Source organism: Argopecten irradians, chromosome 13, assembly GCF_041381155.1.
Source record: "Argopecten irradians isolate NY chromosome 13, Ai_NY, whole genome shotgun sequence".
In the NCBI taxonomy this organism is placed as follows: domain Eukaryota; kingdom Metazoa; phylum Mollusca; class Bivalvia; order Pectinida; family Pectinidae; genus Argopecten; species Argopecten irradians.
This window is the reverse complement of record NC_091146.1, coordinates 31644251-31661807: the sequence shown is the minus strand read 5'-3', so window position 1 is coordinate 31661807 and position 17557 is coordinate 31644251. Positions and strand designations below refer to the sequence as shown.

General features: G+C 34.6%; 2 protein-coding genes across 2 annotated transcripts; both read left to right on the top strand.

Moving 5' to 3' along the window:
* Window positions 1-401: 401 nt before the first annotated feature.
* On the top strand, window positions 402-7464 carry LOC138305818 (ficolin-2-like). The gene is made up of 5 exons (XM_069246082.1): window positions 402-531; window positions 3838-3923; window positions 4520-4643; window positions 4793-4960; window positions 7129-7464. The coding sequence occupies exons 1-5, from the start codon at window positions 402-404 to the stop codon at window positions 7383-7385; spliced, it is 765 nt and encodes a 254-aa protein (XP_069102183.1). The 3' UTR covers window positions 7386-7464.
* Window positions 7465-11804: 4340 nt separating this feature from the next.
* LOC138305817 (ryncolin-1-like) lies at window positions 11805-16142 on the top strand. Its single transcript, XM_069246081.1, has 5 exons — window positions 11805-11973; window positions 14135-14220; window positions 14645-14741; window positions 14893-15057; window positions 15588-16142. The coding sequence occupies exons 1-5, from the start codon at window positions 11805-11807 to the stop codon at window positions 15839-15841; spliced, it is 771 nt and encodes a 256-aa protein (XP_069102182.1). The 3' UTR covers window positions 15842-16142.
* Window positions 16143-17557: the final 1415 nt, after the last annotated feature.

The window sequence follows — 17557 nt, the reverse complement described above, 5'->3', positions numbered from 1 at the left end:
GGTGAGAGTAGAAAAAAACCTGTAAAATGCTGAGCCTAGCTGTTGTATTATTTATAGCGAGTAAATAAGCTTAACGAACTAATAAAACCCTATCCTGTCTTCTCCAGATTTGTTAGTAGGTGTCTAGATGTTTGTTTGTGATGTGGTGTATTATGTGAAGGCGTGGTTTTAAATTCGTTTGGACCTCAAATAGCAGAAATATGGAAATTTACTGAAAAAAAAATATGAAAATTACATTTGTTATCTTGCTTTTTACAATAGTTTATCCTTCCGTCGGGGAAGGCGTTTGTCAAAATGACAAATTCAGCAAAATACACCGAGTTGATATTTCGGATATCAGCTCAGACAAAATCACTATAAACATGGAAATTCGAAGCCTGACAAAGTGCGCACAATACTGCATGAATGAAAACGGATGCAAGTCGTTCTCTTACAACGAAAACACCAGAAATTGTGACACCTACTCCAAAGCACTAGTGGAAACGACTGCTGCTCCATCCAGTTCAACCAAATACTTCTCAAAGCCACCACGTAAGTGTTATGTCGTTTAAAGCCCATTTCATTTCCGAAATGGCTTTTGATTTTAAAAATGAAATGAAGCGTGCGATTGAAATTTTTATAAAGTCACAAAAGTTATTAGCTTCATTGTCATTTATCATTGTGCCTTCTCTACAAGTCAATTTTAATGAATTTAATGTGAACTTTTACATTATTACCCTGGTTGTGTTATGTTTTCCGGCGTCGCACAAATTACCGAGCATTAGTTGACTATCATTGCCCCAGACGGCAAAACAGCGAAATTAATCTTCACGGGTATCATATATGCTTAGTGTTATAATATCATCATAGGCCATCGGAATATTTTTTACTTTAATGTAATTTTTGAAGCATGTTTTTTTCGCTGCGGAAAGGTAGAGGACTTTTAACAAAATAAATTGATTATTTCGATTCAAATTAAATTTGTTCCGATGTTCAGCAAACTTGATCATTACATGTTGATCCAGAATTATGAATACTCATTCAGTACACATTTTCATACAATAGTGGTTGACGAATTCATGATATTTACGGTAGGCGATATCAATACGCTGTTTTGTACGCAGAACGATTCATGTCACAATTAGTGCTGTTCTGAAAAAAAAATTATATCTGTAACATTTAAAAAAATCCATCAAATAATAAGAATATGTTGAAAGTGACATACAGTCACAGTTTACAAGCGTTTGTCCACCATCTTTACTGAAACCGAAAATGGACTGGGACCGCAACGTCTAAAGCGCCATCTATTTTAGCGATAAGGGGACGTAACTGTCAAATATTTTTCTTTAGTATTGTTCAGAAATAATTTCATACTTTTAACATTTGAATAAATCCTAAAATAATTATAAATATTTAAAGGTATATGTGCCATAACGTGACGAAAATTTTGACATTTTATGTTTTCTTCATGAATATTTTGAAAACCATCTGGTTTAATGAAATCAGATATGAAAATCATCTAAATGGAAATAGAAACATGTATGATGCCTTACAAAGACTTGTTACAACACAGAATTATACACTTTAAAATTCTTGGTTTAATAGCCTTACATATGTTTAATTTAAAATATTTCTGCAGTAATCACTTTACAGTTACTAATATCAGTATACAAACTTAATTTGAAAAGAACATGAAGACCACGAATTGGCTTCATGGTCTGACCGTGTGCATTTATTTCACTGTCATGCACATAAAAACAAAATCATGTTTGGCAATACTACCAATATAATTTCCATCCATAATTTATACACGTGAAATTAAAACCTATGTATTGCAAGTATTGTAATTTGTAAATTGTAAATATTAATGATTATTGGTAAACAAGACGTTCAAACCTCTTCTCGATTCATGAGTATGAAAGTTAGTTATGGCATATATAACGTTAACGTCTCCATACTAGTGGCCATTTTTGATAAATGTTTAGGGGGGGTCCCTCTCTTTTTCCGATTTCATTGATGCGATCTCTCTTTGTATAGTACACATATGTTTACACAAAGGTTGGTTCAATTCGAAATGACTGTTACAAGGTGATTTGTCCATCACTTTTTTACTTGTGATAAAAATTATGACATTTATCGATTTTTTAGGGGAAAAAAGCTGAAAATTTCATTGTTTTCCCGTCATTTCACAAAAGTGAGAGGACGTAACGTCATTATTATGATTAAATCGTATTCAGCATGTTTCAATCATATCAAAAAATGTGTTTATTTGCCTCTGAATGTTGTCTGGTTCTCTATCTATGCGCATATATGCGAATGTATCATTTTGGCCATTTTCGATACCTGAAATCCAAGATGGCCGCCATATGACCCCCATGGGACATTAGTTGTCAATGGCAACAAGCATAAAATGCAACTAGATATCATACCGGTCCTAAAAAAACATGTTTGGATAAACTGCCAGAGGGGTACATGGGAACCTATTTTTCCTCCCCCAGTATACTGTTTTCTATGAAGTTATCCATTTTTTTTTCTTTTCTAGTCTCCTTTTGCTCTTTTCGATTTCTTCTCCAAAACTGCAAAATCAATAGTGTTAAAATGCTGCTAAAATATTCCTATGCGGGTCCAAGAAAAATCGAAGTTGTTTCTTATTCGCCTAGTACCGCATAGTCGTATATAGACATATTTTATATATGAGTATTGATTTGGAACCATGACGTTTCCTAAGTCATAGAAACTGATGGCCATTTTAAAACTATGTTCCAGAGATTTCGTATCTAGGGCGTCAACAAGAAACTGATTTGTAATTCAGAAGGGAATTAAGTGATTATTTTTTAAAATATGTAACGACATATATACAGCCTCACAGAGACGGACAAAACAGAAATAAGGTGTCATGTTATATTTCGTCTTCACGTAATATAGAGTTAACTCCCTTGTGCTAAGTAACCCATGGTGACGTTATTGTTTTGTGAGCGAAATTCCAGTTGTTTTCTAAGAAAACATGACATTACGCTTACACATAGTTTGTCTCTCCATCATTATCTACCCACAATGGGATAAGTCTATAATAGATAACTACATAACACTTGATGTACAAAATACACATAAGGTAAACAAAAGGATGCTGCAGTTATTTTACTTTATACAGAGGCAATAAAAATGGATAGTTATTGGGGGTATCCTTTAATTATATATACAGAATATTTTCTGTATATATGATTAAAGGATAATCATATTATTACCCCCAGTGTATGGTATAATATTATGATATGTGAAGATTTGTATTTGTATCTCTAAAATGTGATGATTTTTTCCATCCTAAAAGTGTTCGGGAGAATAAAATACATATATTTGTTTTATGGTTGGTTTGTTGATTAATATCTTTAACGTCTTATTCGCAGCTAAGGGTTATTTTTAGTACGGTCCCCCGTGTATGCGAAGTGTTACCTATCTGAGTTGTGTGTGCTTTTGGAAGGCAGTGGTATATTCGTGTTGTTTGAAAGGAAACTATCCTAAATTTAGTTACCTTTTACCATTATGCAATGAGAGCAGGGCAGCAAGTACGATTTTAGGTGTTACAGAGGTGACATGACAAATATATTCGTAATGAAAACATAAATGTTTTTTTTAAAGTAAGAGTACATTTTTTTTGTAAGATACGAACTATTGGTTTTGAAAAACATTTTATGCAAGACAAAAATATTTTATTTAATGCAGGTTTTTTTTTTCTTTTACAGTAAAGAAAACAGTTACTCACCATACATTAAAACAATATTGTTACCATGCATTGAAAGAAATAACATGATTTTTTGCCAATAAAATAACAAATTAAATCGAACGTGTTATACATTGTAGCCTCCGGCATTTACGACTATACATTAACAGACGGATCTACTATTCAAGTGTACCTAGATATGGACACAGAAGATGGTCCGTGGATTGTGAGTACAGCAAACTGTAAATACGGTACTTTGAACGAAAACATAATGCGCATGCAAATTGTAAACAAGTACTGAATTTAATACGCCAATATCAATATAGCGTACATTTTGTAGATGTACACGAAAGCTGTGAGCCTGCTAATATAGAGTTACAATCAGCCTCTTTATCTGTTGATGATAATGTGTTTGTGTTAAATGTGATGCCGTAAGAATTTCACTGTCTTATCACAAGCAATAAGTTTATCCGTGACCATTGAGGCATGTTACTAATGAATGGCAAGTATGCAGCGAGACAACGAGTTTATGTCGGGTAATTTAGGTATATGAATAAGTAGAGGAGGTTAAGTATGCAGAGACACCACAGGTTTATTACGAATGAATCAGGTATGGGACTTGTAGGGGGTGAATATGCGGAGAGACAATATGTTCATCCCGGGTAATTTAGGTATTGGCAGGTGGAGTTTGAGAACAACCCATCTGATCACATCATATTGGCATCGTCCCCGACTCAGACAACCGTTTTTAACAAATTATGATTTTTTTTTCCATATAGCATCGTGTGCATTATAATACATTGTTTGATTCTCTAATCGAAGGAAAATTGCCTTTTCAATTCTACGAAGGTGATACAGAGGCGAACAAGTGCTGACGTGGATTTCTATCGGAACTGGGCTGACTATAAGAATGGATTTGGGGGTCTACTGGGAAACTTTTGGCTTGGTAAGTCATCTTGTAGTGTATTAACATAATAAATGTTATGCTTATGTCAGATCCAGTCATATTCAGTCACATCCGGTCATATTCCGTCAGATGTGGTCATATTTGGTCCTATTTGATTCTCAGTGGGTTTTTCTTTCTCTCGACCACAGGAAATGACAAAATCCACCTGCTGACGAGCACCTCCATGATCCTACGTGTTGTACTGGAGGGATTGGATGGCAAAACAGGATATGCCCAATACTCGTCTTTCCAGATAGCTAATGAGGCTCAGAATTACAAACTGTCCGTCTCGGGTTTCTCCGGTAATGGCGTTTCATGTAAGTGTATGAATGTCAGCTTATAAAACATATTCGTGAGCGTTCTTATCTTTTTGGTTAAACCGGTCCATGTCTTCTCCAGATCACCCTGTCTATTTCTATTTAATTTTATCGCCTGTGACTTTCTCTCATACAGTTATGAGACTGCTCTATTCGATGTCACAGTACTACATGGCTACATTTTGATAAAAAGTTATTATTTTCCAAGTGATTTGTTACAGTAATATTATTACCAAATTGTCATATCACGTCGAAAAATACTTTTTTATCAATGGAGTGTATTCTACCTTTGAAATCATAAAATGCTGTACACCTAAGACAAGACTTGTTTTCTCATCCATTCTGTAACCGTCGAGAAGAATATCACTATCCTTTATATCCACGTATGATAAAGTATTAAGATATTTAACAACCGTATACACGTCGTATGCATTACAGGAGTATTGGGATTGAAACGTTAAAAAACACATTTCATATGCAACAAACATACACGTCGTCCGTTGTAGCATTCGTAAATAAGAAAGTTTTTTTGTAACCTCGGAGTAGATAATCTACAAAATATTTAACAGCCGTATTTGAAGCGAAAAATAACATGTTATATACATCAAACAACACAAGGGTCGTCTGTTCTAAGTAGGTAGGTTAATTTCTTCAAACGTCCTTCTAACAGCTTAAGTCATTTACGAACTAATGCCACGTGTACATGATGCTTGGCTCGTAACAGGAACAGAAACTAAAATCGTTGTAGATTTACGTTTGTGTCGGTCAAGGGACAGAACTCGAGAAACTGAGGTGTTGTCATGGGAGATGTAAGGATTTCAGTTGTCTGGCACAGTCAGTGTCATTTAAAAATATGCAGGTTTTTTTTAAGTGGAAAAGACGGAGTACCTGGAAAAAATATACATCGATGGTCACTACCTGGCAAATTTCTATCGAACTCGTAACCCAGATGTTGAGGTTTTGTGGTATTGTGTCGGGACAGTATTTTAACCACTCTTCAACCGCAACCCCACAGATGCTAGAAAGAAGAATCATTTAGAAAAATATTTCAAATAAAGTCGCCTTTTATTATCCCCAATTGGGACAAAGGGTAATATTACGATAGCTTTTGTAATTTTTTTTGTGTAAACATTATTTTTTGTTACCGTAATCGCCGTAGTAAGCTCCCAGGGCACTTAAAACCTATAACAAGAGGGTCGCTGATAAGGTAACATATGGTAAGATGTGGACAAAAACTCCAAGCATGATGTAACTCTTTCTGTATGCGTGATACATTATTCTGTCAGAGCAAAGTATGCAGTCTTTACTTTGGGACACACTATGATTATGAATTTGACGTGATGCGATATAAAATGCTAATAATCGTTTTATCGATGGGATAGATGGTGGGATGTTATATAACTACATAGCTTTTATCTGTTATGCTGAATAAAACTAATATTACCTCGTATAGTATATGATATATTTCTAATCATGTCATTAAAAACACGAAAAATACATTAAAAATTTAAACACAAAATGTTAATAAAAAGTGTTACAATAAATATGAATATTAATTATACCTATATGTATCAGGGATTTAGCTCCCCTTACCTGAATAGGCCCTACCATATTCGTGATTGTGTTTCATGTTTGTTTTGTTTGTTTGTACGTGTACCATCTGTATCTGGAGATGACAAAGATAGGCTATGCCTGATGCCTAATCCTATATGCAATTTAATATCTTTTTGTAATTATAAAATTTCGAAATTAAAGTTTATATTACTTTACTTACTTCCCATCCTCGATACTCCAGAGCTTCCGATCACTTACGATCTTTAAACCCCTGGACTATCTCATAGTAAAATTGAAGACAGCTCAGCGGAAAACATTTGACCAATCACAGGCTAGCAATTTTTTCATTTGAAGACTACAGAGAGAGCGGCGCCTTACATCAAAGCCACAGAGTCAACCACAGTGTACCGTTATACGGCTCTTTTGATGTACATCAAATGACTAAGTTACCTGTTCTATTCTTTTGCCTTCAGTTTTACTATGAGATAGTCCAGGGGTGTAGAGATAGTAAGTGATCGGAACCCCTGGAATATCGAGGATGCTTACTTCCCTGCAAGATAGAAGGGTCACTAATTACAGCAAGTACGTTTCGCTATTTCTTTGTCATGGTTTAGATAACGCATTGGGGCCACATAACGGTTACGCCTTCTCAACGTACGACAGGGATAACGACGACAAAAATACAGAAAACTGTGCGTCGACCTACGAAGGCGCCTGGTGGTACTACAATTGTCACAATTGTAACCTGAATGGTCTTTACATGGTCGACGTCGGGGAAACGGAGGTCACTTCGATGCTTTGGAGGAACTTCCCTCGGTCCGACATTGGTGCACCGCTGAAAAAATGCACCATGATGATTCGGAAGCCTTGATTTGGTTTCCTGATGTATTTTCCCAGACATGTATGATGACTTTTTAATTGGTGTAGAAGCGCACCAGAAAAAAAAATGTATAGCGAGTAAATTTCAAGGTTGGCTTATTTTCTCTGTAGTCTGAATTTATGAACGTAATTTTTGTCACATCAACACTTTCAGTACTTTGATTTAAAATATGTTTAAGTGTCTTCGTAAAACAAAGATTGTGTCCTTTGTTTTCCTAACCAAACATATTCTAATCACAAAGTTGAAGTAGTCCAAGGTAAGTTTTTGCAATTTTTATGTTGTAAATCTCATGCTTATTCTAACTCTATGTCTTACGATAACATTTGTAAGTTTTGTTCTCACCAGCGTTGAACGTATTCACTAAGCTAACAGTTTTACATATTGTCTGTAACTGTGTCAATAGTACGTTCAAATGTTCTAACCTTATGAACCAAATGTGTTTTTAGTTATTATAGACTTTTATCATAATCTAGGTCTAGGCCGTTCAAAACAGTTCAACTCCAATGTAGTAGAACTTATGTGAGAAAATACGGTTACGTATTCCCGAAATATAACATAACGTTATTTGTCCGAACTATGCCACGAAATGTAAAATGTTTTGTTTGCTTCGTGTATCATATGAACTCAATTTGGATATGACCTTACACATATAATTATGAATTGCTATTTACTTTTATTATCTACTAATTTGTGATATTTGTATTCATATTGGTTTGTATATTGTGTGTGTGTTTGCGATTCTATAAGTGGTCTTTATACCATCGTCTGTTCAAGTTGAAATTAATGAATATACATGTACATGTACATGTATTTTTCCCGTATTTTTTATTAGATGAACTTGTGTTATATGACTTGATAACTAGCAATACAAGTTGGTTATGAAAATATAATCAAGGGGTCAACAAACATGGCAATATCCCGGCGCCCCGTTAGAACCTATATGTTTTAACGATAGCTTACGTAGAGACTGTTGGTATAACCAGGAAGATATCAGAAACTATCAAAGGATCTTTTGAATAAATTTCCATCATAATGTAATAATTCATTTTTTTTTTATACTGAATCCTTTCTGACTAGCAGATTCCTTTCCTTAAAAAATAACGAAGAAAAAATCCGAAATTGGCGCGAAAATTCGACGTTATTCTGGCGTCATAATAGAGCCGTCAGCGTTACGTAAAAAGTGGTAAACCCTGATCCATTGTGTATTTCTAAATATAGATTGAAAATCTATTTTTATATGTATTAATTTTCAAATACATACTAAAACTATCTGCATATGCATACATGCATTACGTTTACTTATATTAATGTATATTTACAGATGTCTATGGTGTGGTATTAAAGGATAATTGATTATCTGTCACATGCTTGACTTTATCCAGAATAAAGGTTTACGTCTTGTACTCACTAAGTCCAGTTTTTACAAGTGCATAAGTAGATATCCAGACCACGTCCATTTGCCACAACGACTGAAGTGATGGCGATAAAGTTGCAGTCAGCAGTGAAACAACGTCACATTGAATAGACAGTAAACTGTTCTGATTTTCTGCAAGCCTTTCAAAGTTTGCAATCATGAAAATCCCAAAACTTCTTTAAAATGCTCTACTAATATTTCAAATAGGTTGATACATTTACAGTCGGTGGTGAATTGATAGTATAAACCCCGCTGATTTAAGCCCAAGGCTACTGAATTTTATTTCTCGAAAAATTGAGTATGTTACGTGGAATTTGGAGCCACGCGAATGACTATAAATGATGGTCCACATCAGAAACTGTTAGGGTTTTCAGTACCGATCGTACGACCGAAGTACACGTATCAAAAATAATTTTGCACACATACATGTACATGTGCAAATACAAATGTAGAAAAGATACATTGTTTATGTTACTATCGTATCTCTTTGATCAATGCTTCTGTGCGTATAATAGATTACACAATGTTGTACAATGTACAGTTTGGCACATTCCGATGACGTCGCAATGTTTACATCTTGTGTCAGCAACACTGTGTTGTTGTTTACAACATGTACACCCTATTTGTATTTGTAACATATTTTGCTGCACGCAAATGGATATGATCTGTCAGAAAAAAAACCGTCTCTGTGTTGGACAAATTTTATCAAAACATGTAGCACGACAAAAAATAAACAGCTCGATAAAGGGTGTCCCGGGACTGACAAGTCCTGTTTGTTATATACAGGCATAGCCGGAGACTATGCCATACACAAGTTTGGGTGCTTCGAAATAACAATGGCACTGAATCCTTCAGTTGTAGCTTTAACGATACTTGTAATCGATATATGTAGGGTTTATTGAAGTGATTAAAACAATGAAGCAACTTTATGCTACCATTATGAGAGCGGTAATCAGAAATATGTAACGTACTGTGTGAGCCTAACTGTGTTTGTACATCATCCTCGGCCAACGTCCAATTCATTTGAAAATATCCAAAATCCAGGGATAATGCCATGTACAGTATCCACTAAGACATCCGTGTAATCAATTGATTTAAAAAGTGAACTGATCATTTAGTAAAACTCAAGTGATCACAAAGTTGTTCGTCATATACCTTGACACAGGCGGTTTGAATCGGACGCCACGTCACAGCTACGTCATATATCCTGCCACGTTATGAATTGTGTAAGCGTGGGAAATCATACTATGCAAACGCCTAAAATCAAATTGATTTGTATGTGGAGGTTTTAACATCAGATTAATGAGATTACCTATGGTTTTATACTAGGAAACCCCCAGATATATGCTTCATAATACGGAACTCATTTTATTTGTATGATCATTCAGAAAATGGCGGGAATGCCCGCCACTTCGAGAGGCCGTTCCAAACGCCTGTCAGAGCCAAACGATATAAATCTATTGTAATCTTATAAATGTCGTTAACACTAAATAGGGTAAAGCGTACTGGTTTCCAGTCCCAAAAAGCTTCATTTGTAATTAAAGAATCTCCTGACACATGTTTTGTTTCTTCGCAAGATTGGCTTACTGCACTCGTCTCTCTGGCCCCGGGGACCGTTGTCTCTATTGTGAACGGCCCTAGGGGTTTGGTTGTATTAGTTTAACCTCCTATTAACAGCCAGTGCCATTTAAGGACATGCCAGGTTTGTTGGTGGAGCAAAGCTACCGACTAGCGGGACTCAAACTCGCGACCCAGAGGTGAAGGGCTTGTGGTAATATGTCAGGACAACTTAATCACCCGGCCATCGCGTCCCTTTAGGGCCCTAAGTGACCGAACCCTTTATTCTAGGAAATCGTTTTCCTTTCAATCAAAGATGTTGCAGACAAATATGAACCAGATCATTTTAATTCTTCAACATAAGGATTTTCAAGGAATTTGCAAAAATATCATATTGAGTCGACTCTAGCCCTAGTAATGTGTCAGACTACATTTCTTTATAATCCACTAAATCTTCCATAACTAGTAATTATAAAAATGTATTGTTGGCGTAATGAAGGATGTGAGACTGATATCGCCCCATGATATAAACTTTTTGTTTTGTATTTTTTTTTTATTTTTGAAGAGATTTTACATGGGTACAAAAAGCATTTACAAATGATATTCAATATTCATTATTTAAATCGTAATATTCATTTATAACTTTGAACTTCTCTAATACTGTAAACCAAGTTATTTACAAAAGCTGCTAGATATAATGCACTCTCAAGGTGTTCATTGAAACAAACAAAGTTTACTCTCTCTGTAGATATGTATATATGCATTATATATATTAATTAGTTATTATGTGTTTTCACATATATATAATACTCGACTGGATTATACCAAATCTGAAAAGGAGAAAAATATTTGCCGTGTAGACAGTATCAGGTATTCCATATACAATATGATAGTAATTTTCTTGAGTCCATAATATAAACTTACAGACCTCCGATACAGGTGAACTAACACACGATAAAAATAACATGAATCTGTTATAACTATCAAGTGTTAGGTGAATAATAAATTAGGTGTTATAAGGATAAATGTCCTGATATAATATTAATGAGATCTAGCCATTGTGATAGTAGACAGAAAAAAAACGCTGTAAAATGTCCAGCTATTGTATTATTTATAACGCATAACTATAAGCGTAACAAACTTGTGAAGGCCGTCCTATGTTTCACATAGCTGATAGGTGTCTAGATGTTTGTTTGTGACCTGTTGTACTACGTAAAGACATGGTTCAAATTTGGATTCCACTTCGCAGAAAGAATGCAAAAGTGTATGTGATACATCTTTAAGGAAACATACTGAAAAAAAATGAAATTTATTGTTTTATGCTACTATTTTCAATATGTTACCCTTCCGATGGGGTGGGCCTTTGTCAAAATGGTCAATTCAGCAGAATTTACAGAGTTGACCTTTCGGAAATAAATTCAGAAGGAATCACTTTAAACATGGAGATCCGAAGCCTGAAAATGTGCGCACAAGACTGCATGACTGAAAACGGATGCAAGTCTTTCTCTTACACGGAGAACACCAGAACCTGTGACACCTACTCCAAGGCACTAGTGGAAACGACTGCTGTGTTTTCAAGTTCAACCATATGCTTCTCAAAGCCACTACGTAAGTGTCATATCGTTAAAGGCCATCTCCTTTTCCGAAAAGGAAAAATGGAATCTGGAACAAGGTTGAAAATGTCGTTAAGTTCCAAGAGTTATTAATTTACCCTTAATACAATATTTAAAGTCATCCTCTGACCAAGGCAATCGTAATTTATCTTTTTTTCAATGGTTACAACGTGGGACGTTTTTTTATCCTGCCATCCTATTTACTCTTACGCATAAATAGACTATCACTGCGCCGGACGGCAAATTACTTTTCGTTGTTATATATGTAACAGGGATTATGAAAGAAAACTCCGTTCGGTATTGTTATCTCATCTAAGCCGAATGATATACATTTTCTGACGTTAATGTCATTTTTCAGAAACTTATTTTTATTTGTTTCGGAAAGATCGCAAGCCTTTAACCAGATGAATTGATTAGTTCGGTTCAAATTAATTTTATCCTGATTTTCAGGAAACTTTCTTTAGCATTTTTTAATTATTATTTTATATTTTATTTTATATACAAGTTTTCATTCAACATATATCATGACATAACATATAGGTCACAACACGGACATACCCTCACTGAAGATGCTCATACTCAAATTCTACAATTTCAAGGGAACTTGATCATAACGTGTTACTCGAGAATTGGAAATGTTCTATTACATGTATTATAAGTTTTCGTACCAACATAGTAGAATATTTAGATATGTTTACGGCAGGCATTATGAATATCCAGGGGCGTAGGAAGCATGTGTGGAGGGTAACGTTTTGAGCGTGTGCACATGTGTTTGTTTACGCTTTCCTTCTGGCTAATATGAGAAAATCATGTTGGTATATGTCCACATAATGAGTATTTGAAACATTTAATTTCCACATTGCCTTAAAATATTGTGTATATCAAATATTCTAATGTGCAAGCATCATTTTCTTTGTAGATCCTGCCTGCTGAGGTCGAATACATTTTTTGTTTATGAACAATTGTTGACATTTTGGTTTCAAAACTCTCGTTTTACGACGATGTTCGGAAGAGTACGGAATGAATCGGTATCTTTCGGGCCAATTTTTTCACGTGTACTCGTTAAACATATTTTTTACTTTTATAATCATAAATACTTCCAGTACTTCAACTTTATAAAAAGTAGTAAAACTAGAAAGTTTAAACCTCAGACAGACGGAGAAAAATGTGTATAACACTGAAACAGTTATCTTTATGACAAAAAAGTCGTGGCCATGCAACTTTAAAGTTGTCTATGGCGTTCCATGGCCAATCGAAGTTGTTAATTATTAACCCAGTAACTTATATACGGAAATTGATTAAGACTTAATTTACACTGAGCTCAACAATGTATTATATTTAAGCATTGATTTGGAACCACCACGTACTATGTCAAAGAAAATGTAGGCCATTCCAAAGGTATGGTTAAGGTTGTACGTCTCTAGGGCGTCGTTCATAAATTGATTAGGTATTTGAAAGATATTTTATCATTTTTTATCATTAATTTATTAAAAACCATAAGGTTTTATGAATAAAACTGTAAAAATCATTCAAATGGCTTCAGATGACTTATAAATGCTAGTTATAACACAGAAATTTTGTACTGAAAAATTGTTGTTTTTATGCCTTAAATATGTTTAAATGAAAACATACCTGCAGAAGTCACTTTATAATTATTAAAAACATTGTAGAAATGTGTAAAAAAAATTGTAGACCACATTTTGGCTTCATGGTCTCATCGTATGTACTCATTTCACTTCACTATTGATGTAAATAAATGATTTTTGGCAGTACTGCCAAAAATCATTTTCAGCTCTTATTTGTACATGTAAAATTAAAACCTATGCATTGAAAGCACTGTAATTTTCCAAAAGTTGGTAATTTTTGGTGCTGAATAACATATTAAAAGCTCATCTTGATTCGTGAGTATGAAAAATACGGCACATATAACTTTTAAATATTTAATGACATACATAAAGCCTGCCTCACAGGGGCGAACAAAACCAGTGATGTGGTGTAATGCTTTATTCCGTTTCTGAGATTCATGAGTACGTAAAGAGAAAGTTTTTCACCATGTATAAAAATATAATATATATTTCATACATTTAAGACAAATTTGTCACCTTTTTGCCGCCGCAGTTTCGCACAAATCATGCGGAACGTTTTATCCATTGTAGCCTCCGGCGTTTCCTACTATACTGTAACAGGGGGGCCGACAATCCAAGTCTACATGGATAAGGATACGGAAGATGGTCCGTGGATCGTGAGTACAGCAAACTATATGACGGTATTTACGAAGCATAATGCGCATGTTAACAAACTCTTAGTATGTTTATAATAATAACTTGAAGCTTTGAAGCATGGCTAATGCTTATGTATGAATTAAGAAAACAGCTCTTATAAAGAAACTCCTATTTTTGATGAGTACCACGTACAATGTATGTGTACTAACTGTGATGGCTTAAATATGACACGTATCTAAACCTAAACAGAAGGTTCATCCTGGGGTTATGAGGTATGGAACTACAAAAGAGTAAGTGCAATCCACCTTTTCACGTTATCCTGACATCGCCCCCTTCCTTTAACGACTTTTTTCAATATTATCATTTAACAGTGTGTCCATTATAATGTATGGTACTATTCTCTGATGCCTTCAAATAAACAATTGCGTTTTCATTTCTACCCAGGTGATACAGAGACGAACCAGTGGAGATGTGGATTTCTTTCGGAACTGGGCTGACTATAAGGGTGGATTTGGGGATCTACATAGAGACTTTTGGCTTGGTACGTTATCTTGTACTGTATTAACATCATATGTATGTTCATGTTAGTTCCGGTCATAAAAGTATGCAAAAATAACATAGGTTGAACTCACTGGAAATCAGGCGTATTATATGATATTAAATCTTCTTATAATGTTTTATCTCGATCACAGGAAATGACAACTTCCACCTGCTGACGAGAACCCCAATGATCCTTCGCGTTGTGCTTGAGGGATGGGATGGAACTACAGGATATGCCCAATACTCGTCTTTCCAGGTAGCTAATGAGGCTCAGAATTACAGACTGTCTGTCTCGGGATTTTCCGGTAGCGTTTCATGTAAGTATAATACTTGTCAGCGTACAAAGACAACTGTCTGTGGTAAGTACCTGACCGCAAATGCCCGACATAGGTTTCGAAACTCGTTATCCAGAAGTTGGGGGCCTATAGTAATATACTGTGATATCCTAACCGCTCGTCAACCGCGACTCAAATGACGCAAGAAAAACACATTATTTTTCAAAAGTTTTTTTATAAGTAAATAAAATAAAGAATTGTAGTAAGTAGGACAATGGTAGTATTTCTCTTTATTAGGGAGTTACCTCCCTTACATTCTAAACCCTACCATGTAAGTTTTTTTTGTTTCGTGGTTTTGTTTTCATTGTGGTTTGTTTGTAGCACCTGTATCAGAAAAGGACCACGATGTCCAATCCTATTGACAATTTTACAAGTGTTTGTAATAACAATATTTCAGACTTGAAGTTTATTTATTTATTTATTTATTTTTATTACTTCAATTATTTTCCTACAAGATAGTAGGGGCACTATTTACATTAATTACGCTTCAGTCGTTGTTTGTTACTGTTTAGATAACGCATTGGGGACACATGACGGTCACGACTTCACTACGCACGACAAGGATAATGACGTCCATTCCCGAAACTGTGGGTCTCTGTACAAGGGCGGCTGGTGGTACTTCGATTGCCACTATTCTAACCTAAATGGCCTTTACATGGTGGACGTCGGGAAAACGGAGGTAACTTCGATGCTTTGGAGGAACTTCCCTCGGTTCGACATTGGAGCACCGCTGAAAAAATGCACCATGATGATTCGGAAACCATAATGTGGTTTCCTGATGTGTTTGTTTTTTCGGAAACTTGTCAGAGGAAAGTCTTAATTGGTTTAGAAGTGTACAAGAAAACCATGTTGTAATGATCAGCAGGTACGTTTTCACCGAAACCGTGAATTTCGAACACCAGCGTAGTATTCAGAAACTCATTGACTGACCTAAGAGCAGTATTACGAAGAAATGTAGAAAATGATGAACCGCAAAATTCAACCTCTGCGAATACGCCCCGTATATAAAACCACAAAAGGTTAAAGCGTTGTACAGTGCTTAAGCGAACAACCTAAATATGGTTCACCGCCGGCAAAGCTTAAACAATATTTATCATTTGGAAAATAATGTGTCTTTAATAGTGTCAAATTAACACAAAAAATACATAATATTGTAAAATAATGTGTTAATAATTATTGCTTATGTTGTATATGTAATCTGTATCTCATTCCATAAAGGGCATAGTGCCATGTATTTTTATCGTAATTCAATCAATTATTTTTTCATTTTTTAAGTAAAATAAAAAAACTCAAACTGTTCAATTACGATAATAGTGTAAATTAAGTAAGTTTGTTACTGAGAAAATACTTATCAATCTGTTCCTGATTTGAATATGTAAAAAATACCATTTATCAGCGGTGTACCACCTTCAACGATGGTTTAAGTTATATTGATGAAACTAATCCCAAGTAAGATTCCATTCACACCTGTAATTTCATAAAGGACTGTTCTAGGTCTTAAAGTAAACGATTCCAAATTTGTCTTCAAGGGGTAATTGTTGAACTTAATTTTTACACCCCAATGCTTTAGTACTTTCAGCACTTTGATTGAAGATTCGTTTAAGTGTTGTCGTCAAATGAAGACTGTTGTATCATAGGGTCTCCTTATCAGACATATTTGATTTCTAAAGTTGAAGTAGTTCGATTTTTTTATATTGATATTGTAAATCTCATCTTTATATATATGGTTTACGCTGACATTTGCTATACCTAAACAAACATATTTAGTAAGACTAAAGCCTAATCCCGTAAAGTGTTAAATGTGCCAAGTTTTTAATATATAATTCGCCACCAAATCTTACCAACATTTTGATTTTTTTTAATTTTTTTTTTTAAATTTTACAGTGCATAAGTTTTTATTTTATAAGTTCAAGTAAGAGCTAAAACTGATGTTTGGCAATATTGAAAAAAGAGTACATACGGTCTTAATTCATCAAACCTCGTGGTTGTCATTATTTTGCGCAAGACAAAAAGTAGGATTTAAATTTTCTCTCGTTCGTGGCACATCTAAGTATAACTGTAGGTGTAAATAGCATCTTCTATTGTTCTTACTTTATTAAACGAATATATCTTAATCCTTATAGTCCCGAATTGAAATCTACGTTCTAGATGTTCAAATCAGTTTTATTTCCATTCTGTGAGAAAACACAGTTCTTAAATCCTGACGCAATCTAACGCTGCCTGAATTATGTACCTGACTGTGAAATATTGTTTTGTCTCTAGTATTATTTAAAGCCCATGTGAATAAGATCTAAGAAGTGTAATCAAAAGTTACTATTTAATGTAATATCTACTAGTCAGTGATATTTTCTATTCATGTTGAATTTCATATTGTATATGTATTAGCCATTTTATATGTGGATCTAATGGTCTGTTGAATTTGATATTGTATATGTATTAGCCATTTTATAAGTCTACCTGATGGTCTGTTGAATTTCATATT

What these genes read in the sequence shown, in the direction of transcription:
- LOC138305818 (XM_069246082.1), top strand. Translation starts at nt 402, where the DNA reads ATGAATGAAAACGGATGCAAGTCGTTCTCTTACAACGAAAACACCAGA. An exon ending in ATACTTCTCAAAGCCACCAC is followed by an intron (nt 532 to 3,837) that starts GTAAGTGTTATG and finishes TATACATTGTAG; the next exon opens with CCTCCGGCATTTACGACTAT. An exon ending in CAGAAGATGGTCCGTGGATT is followed by an intron (nt 3,924 to 4,519) that starts GTGAGTACAGCA and finishes CTCTAATCGAAG; the next exon opens with GAAAATTGCCTTTTCAATTC.
- LOC138305817 (XM_069246081.1), top strand. Translation starts at nt 11,805, where the DNA reads ATGGAGATCCGAAGCCTGAAAATGTGCGCACAAGACTGCATGACTGAA. An exon ending in CGGAAGATGGTCCGTGGATC is followed by an intron (nt 14,221 to 14,644) that starts GTGAGTACAGCA and finishes ATTTCTACCCAG; the next exon opens with GTGATACAGAGACGAACCAG. An exon ending in ATTTTCCGGTAGCGTTTCAT is followed by an intron (nt 15,058 to 15,587) that starts GTAAGTATAATA and finishes GTTACTGTTTAG; the next exon opens with ATAACGCATTGGGGACACAT.